A 6,793-nucleotide genomic window follows, 5' to 3' on the forward strand; every position below is an offset into this window, starting at 1 on the left:
CCTAACACTGGGCTGCCAGGGAATTCCCTATTTAATCTCTCTTTATGTTTCAGTTGCCTTATTTGTAAAGTGAGGATGATTATGTTAGTACCCATCTCACAGGGATGTTGTGAGGATCAACGGATAAGAGGCACTTGAACTAAGAACCGTGTTTTGCACCTAGTAAATGTTCAACAAATGTTGATTATATTATTATTATTTGTATCCCAAAGTTCAACATACCTTTTGCTCTGAACTATAGTTAAAGAAAGCTTCCCCAGAGGATCAATGGTAAAGAATCTACCTGGAGTGCAGGAGACGAAAGAGACTCAGGTTCAATCCCTGGGTGGGGAAGACCCCCTGGAGGAGGAAATGGCAACCCACTCCAGTATTCTTGTCGGGAAAATCCCATGAACAGAGGAAACTGGCAGGCTATAGTCCATAGGGTCGTGTAGTTAAAGAATGAAGGCAACTGGAAATCACTGTAGACTCACACATAAATTCTACCACGGTAAGACAAAAACAACTTCTTTTCCCAAATTACTTACAGATATGATAATTTCACACAAACTCAGTGGTGCTATGGAGCATTGTGTCAGTTGGTGGGAAAGAAGACCTGCTGAGGTAGCCCATAGCTCTGGTTCCTGCTGCAAGCTGGATCATTAAGCTTCAGAACTCCTCCTCTAAGTTTGATGAAAATTTTCACTATGGCAAAGCATGAATCTACTCCAGTGGGACTTCAAGAGCTGGGATGAGAAGAGCCGGCAAGAGCGTTTTCATCAAAACTCAGCTGGGTGGAATGCTGTGCCATTGACCTGACACTTTAAAACAAGACTGTGGTGTTTTGGACTCCATCCAAATATGGTTTGCTTCTCCTAGACCCCCCAGTAGCATAAGGAAGAAACCACCATTCCTTCACCTCCCCATCTTATACCTTGCTTGTAATTCACACAAAAACACATGGCTGGATTTTTTTTTTTTTTTTTTTAATGGGTTTTGGGTACTGAAAACACCATGATGCCATGCAGATCCACTGACCCCGAATACATCATTCAAAAATAGCCATGAAGCGTGTTTCTATCAGTTGCGCAGCAGTTTCCAGTGGTCCTAGGAGGAGAGGGTTTTATCTTTTCGTTGACGTTGTAGCTGTTCACTTTGAAATCAGTCGAGTTTCGGGAGTCACCGCCGCTGTTGTCAAAATGTCGGTCCCAAGCTCACTCATGAAGCAACCGCCCATTCAGTCGACGGCTGGGGCCGTCCCGGTTCGCAATGAAAAAGGTGAGATTTCGATGGAAAAAGTGAAGGTAAAACGTTATGTGTCGGGAAAGAGGCCAGACTATGCCCCTATGGAGTCCTCAGATGAGAAGGATGAAGAGTTTCAGTTCATTAAGAAAGCCAAAGAACAAGAAGCAGAGCCCTGGGAACAGGAGGAGGATTCATCTAGTGACCCTCGGCTGCGGCGTTTGCAGAACCGTATTAGTGAAGATGTGGAGGAGAGGCTGGCTCTACACCGGAAAATAGCGGAACCTGAAGTGCTTGGAGAAAGTGACTCCGAAGTAGAAGGAGATCCTTGGCGCATGGAACGAGAAGATGGCAGTGAAGAAGAGGAAGAAGAGACTGATGAAGGGGAAATAGAACGGCGCCGTGGCATGATGAGCCAAAGAGCACAGGAGAGAAAAAATGAAGAGCTGGAAGTCATGGAGGTGGAAGAGGAGGGACGTTCTGGGGAGGAGTCCGAATCAGAGTCTGAGTGTGAGGGGTACACAGACAGTGAGGATGAGACGGAGCCTCGCCTTAAGCCAGTCTTCCTTCGGAAGAAGGACCGGGTGACGGTTCAAGAACGTGAGGCTGAAGCATTGAAACAGAAGGAGCTGGAGCAGGAGGCCAAACACAAGGCTGAGGAGAGACGCAAGTACACACTCAAGATTGCAGACGAAGAAACCAAGAAAGAGCTGGAGGAGAACAAGAGGTCTCTGGCTGCCCTGGATGCACTCAATACTAGTGATGAAAATGATGAGGAGGAATATGAGGCCTGGGAAGTCCGGGAGTTAAAGAGAATCAAGAGGGACACAGAAGACAGAGAAGCACTTGAGAAGGAGAAAGCAGAAATTGAACCAATGAGAAACCTAACTGAGGAAGAGAGGCGAGCTGAGCTTCGGGCAAATGGCAAAGTCATCACCAACAAAGCCGTTAAGGGCAAATATAAGTTCCTACAGAAGTATTACCACCGGGGTGCCTTCTTCATGGATGAGGATGAAGAAGTATACAGGAGAGATTTCAGCGCACCTACCCTGGAGGATCATTTCAACAAAACCATTCTTCCCAAAGTCATGCAGGTCAAGAACTTTGGACGCTCTGGTGGTACCAAATACACCCACCTCGTGGATCAAGATACCACCTCCTTTGACTCAGCATGGGGCCAAGAGAGTGCCCAAAATACAAAGTTCTTTAAACAAAAGGCAGCCGGGGTACGAGATGTATTCGAACAGCCATCTGCCAAGAAGCGGAAAACTACTTAAGAGTTCAACTACTTGTTCTTCCAGCTGTGGGACACCAGGGGAAATTTCAGCATCTGGTCCTTGATTTGTTTTTACTACTATTCACATGGCCCCTGTATCCAGCCTGCTGAACCTACTGCCATACTTGTGGCACTGGGCAAACCCAGTCTTTGAAAGTGCTTTGTGAGGTTTGGACTCATGCTGAGAAGCCTGCAAAAAAGCACTGTCCAGGTAGGATTAGAGGCTCCCACTTAGGGCTATTTCTGAGAAATCTTGAATGTCATTACTGCTCTGGCTTCCCATATTCACTTGGGACTGTTCCAAGTTTCTTTTTCCAGCTCTGAGCTTGGGTTAGAAACATGGATGGGCATGTAAGTGCACAATGTATTATTTCTACCTTATAGGAAATCTAAAGTCATTGAAAACCTGTTTTGCATTTTTGGGTAAATTTTTCTAGGCAAACATACTTTTTGATCCATTTATGTACAAGTGTCAAGAAATAAAAAAAAATCATACACCAAAAAACAAACAAAAAAACAAAAAATAGCCATGAAGTCTGTAAAAGGAAATTGTAGCATTTATTACCTTCAACTTGTATATTTACCTATCCAGCATTATCAGGAGACCAAGGTTTCTGAGGACATCGATTAGTGCCTTTATCCATTTCTAGATCTTGGCTACCTAACACAATGCCTTGCACATAGCAGCTATTAAAAAAAAAATTGTTAAACATGTAAATGAATGAAAGAATTAATTTTATGGCAGCCTGTCTATAGAGTGGCCCTGACTTAGATAAGCAGGATGATTGTGTAATTTTAGTATCAGTTTAAGCAGATAGTGGAACACTTCGGGGGAAAGTGTTCATTCTTCTTGGATGCTTTCTTATATGTCTATACTCATTCACTAAGTCGTATCTGACTTTTTGTGACCTTATGGATTGTAGCCCACCAGGCTCCTCTGTCCAGGGGATTCTCCAGGCAAGAATACTGGAGTGGGTTGCCATTTCCTTCTCCACTGGATTTTCCTGACCCAGGGATCAAACCTGGGTCTCCTGCATTGCAGGCAGACTCTTTATAGTCAGAGCTACCAGAAAAGTCCCTGAATATATGTCTGACTGCCCTCAAAAGTGAAAAAACAGAATTCAGGGGTCAGGAAAGTTTCTTAGGCATTTTCCAGAAATACTCCAAAATCACATTTCCTGGGGAGAAAAGCTAACCTCACTGGTGCCTCCTGGCACAAATGCTGAGGCTGCATACTGGTGACCAATTCCTAATGATGCATCAGGTATTTTCTTGCTTAAGATATTAGTTTAAAGAAGTTGAAGCAAAATGGTGAAAAGCAATTGAACATTCTTAGGAGTGATTTGGAGTTTGAGAAGATACTCTTAAGATTAGAATCTTAGAACCTAGAGATTCTAAGAATTCCTCAGATGCTTAGGAATCCTAAGATTTCTTTAGGAGGTCACGCTATAAAGGAAGAAAGTAAATGAGATCTAAATAGGAGAGAGGGGGACAGATGAGATGAATTAATCTTACATTGCAAAGTTTTATTTTTTGTGTAACAATACACAGAGAAAATTACACACAGAATGTTAGAGCTGGCTGGAAACTTTGGGAAGATTTGATTCTGAATTCTCCATTCTACAAATCAGGGGGCTGTGGCCAGGGTGTTAAAGCAAATTGTCCAGAGGGACACAGGAGATTAGTGACAGAGTCAGGATTGTAAAGTGGGGTGCCCCATTTCTAACCCCTGCTCTTTCCACCCTCCTAGCTGGCTGTCTAACCCTGGTTCAGAAGCAGAAGGCACTCCTGAGGTTATTTGGAAGAGCATTTGTCATTTGGCTACCACACTCATGGGAGAGCCAGACCACTTGATGGTGGAAAAAGACGATGGAAATGTGAAGATGGAACTGCAGACTTTATATGGAAAACATGAACCAACGATGGTTTGAAATATTAAAAATAGGTTCAGTTCAATTTAAATTCTATTGGACACCAGCTTAAGGGCTATAAACAAGATGTCTGGAAAAGTTTATGCAGCTATCTTCCTTTTTGCTGCATTAGGCAAATTAAAAGGACAGTCCCCATCCTCTGGGAACTTATTTAAAGGTTGAAAATGTTGACTTTAATAAAGAAAATGGAATAAAATATAGACCAAACATTGCTCCTATGATCTCTTGGCCTTGCCTTCTGTGATGTAGAACCAACAGCCCTGGGCTGCAAATCAAAGAATTGGATTCTAATCCTATTTAAGCAATGGCTTCATTCACTTCACCAATATTATGGGATTCAGTGTATTTATCTGCAAAGTGAGATTTGATGAGATGCAGTATTGTGTATATATATATATATAAATTACATGTGCATGCTTAGTTGTTCAGTTATGTTCAACTCTTTGTTATCTTATGTACTATAGCCTGCCAGGATGCTCTGTCCTCAGGATTCTTCAGGCAATAATACTGGAGTGGGCTGCCATTTCCTTCTCCAAGAGATCTTCCCCACCCAAGGACTGAACCCATGTCTCCTGTGTCTCCTGCATTGCAGGCAGATTCTTTACCCATTGAGCCACCAGGGAAGCCCCACAGTATCTCTAGTAGTCTTTGTCAAATTTAACATTCTAGACTAACTTTTTTTTTTTTTTTAATGGGTAGACTTTCATCGATTAACCATTCATTATGTACCAGGTATTGTGCAAGATGTTATAGATACTGAATGCTGAACAAGACCGGTATGATCCTGACCTCATGAAACAGAGAGAGATAAGAAATAAATAAGAAACCATAACTAGCTAAATTTTTAAACTCTATGAGAGTCCCTTGGACTGCAAGAAGATCCAGCCAGTCCATCCTAAAGGAAATCAGTCCTGAATATTCATTGGAAGGACTGATGTTGAAGCTGAAACTCCAATACTTTGGCCACCTGATGTGAAGAACTGACTCATTTGAAAAGACCCTGATGCTGGGAAAGATTGAAGGTGGGAGGAGAAGGAGACGACAGGATGAGATGGTTGAATGGCACCACCGACTCAATGGACATGAGTTTGAGAAAACTCTGGGAGTTGGTGATGGACAGGGAGGCCTGGTGTGTTACAGTCCATGCAGTCAAGAAGAGTCGGACACGACTGAGCGACTGAACTGCACTGAATGACTCATAAGAGAAGCAAAGCTGGGTGAGAAAGTAACATCAGGGGTGGAAGACAGACTCCTTTGTGTCTTATCCATGGAGGGCCTCAAATTTAAGATGAGCATTTAATTTCCATAGAAAGAATGTTCCTAGCAGAGAAGGCTGCATATGTAAAGGTCTCAAGGTCAGAAAGAGCTTGCTATGTCTGAGGACCTGACAGAAAGTGGCTGTGGCTGAAGGATGGTGAACACGGGGGAAAGAATGTATGAAATGAGGACAGAGCAGGTCTTGCAAGATCTGGCAGACTGTGGGCGTCAGTTTGCATCTTATCTCCTGTGCAGTAGGAAGCCATTGGAAACTTTAAAGCAGATGAGCTATGTGATTTAATTCACGTATCAGAAAGATGACTTTTGATTTTGCATAGAGAAGGTAGCTGGACAGGGATGCAGAGGGAGATGAGGAGGAGGTGATTGTGGTAATTAAGTGAGGTGGTGGCTTGGATGAGAGTTGCACAGTGGAAATGAAAAAGAGGGAGTAGATGTAAGAGATGTTTTAAAGGTTGTGTTGCTAGGACTTACTATTAGTGTGTGTCTGGTAGATTTGTGGAAAAGAGAAGTCAAGGTCAAAGGTGATTTGAGTATTTAAGTAGATGGTGGTGCCACTTACCTGGGCAGGCATCAGAAAAAAGAGGACTCAGGTGGGGACAAAACTTAGTAGCTCTGTTTGGTCTTGTCAACCTGGAGTTGCCTATTAGACATGTCCAGAGACATACCAAACAGATAATTGGTTACATGAGCCTGGATCTCAGAGGAATAGTCTGGGCAGAAGATGTATACATTTTAGGAATATCAGAATATGGTTTATAGCCAAGGTTATGAAAATACCCAGAGAAAGAATGAAAATAGGATAGAATGTCCAAGATTGTTACTTAAGTGAAGGAATATGCTGCAGAGGCTGAGAAAGAATGATCAGTGAGATAGATGGACTAAAAAGTCAAATAAGCAAGAAGACAATGTGTCAAAGAGGGAAAAGTTGGCAGTGTTGAAAAATACTGAGAAAAAAAGAAGTTTGTTGATCCCTGATGTAGAAGAAAAATGAATTTACTTGGGTTTTCTCTTCTTGAATAATAAGAGTAACTGTTAGGGAAGGCAGGTTAAAAAAGTAAATAACCCCCTCTGCCCCTTAGTTTTCCCT

General features: G+C 42.6%; 1 protein-coding gene across 1 annotated transcript; it reads left to right on the top strand.

Moving 5' to 3' along the window:
- The first annotated feature begins 1,092 nt into the window (after nt 1–1,092).
- On the top strand, nt 1,093–2,498 carry LOC133042327 (microfibrillar-associated protein 1-like). Its single transcript, XM_061122841.1, has one exon. It carries the CDS (start codon nt 1,179–1,181, stop codon nt 2,496–2,498), a length of 1,320 nt encoding a protein of 439 aa, XP_060978824.1. The 5' UTR covers nt 1,093–1,178.
- Nucleotides 2,499–6,793: the final 4,295 nt, after the last annotated feature.

The sequence above is a fragment of the Dama dama genome, chromosome 21 (assembly GCF_033118175.1).
Source record: "Dama dama isolate Ldn47 chromosome 21, ASM3311817v1, whole genome shotgun sequence".
In the NCBI taxonomy this organism is placed as follows: Eukaryota; Metazoa; Chordata; class Mammalia; order Artiodactyla; family Cervidae; genus Dama; species Dama dama.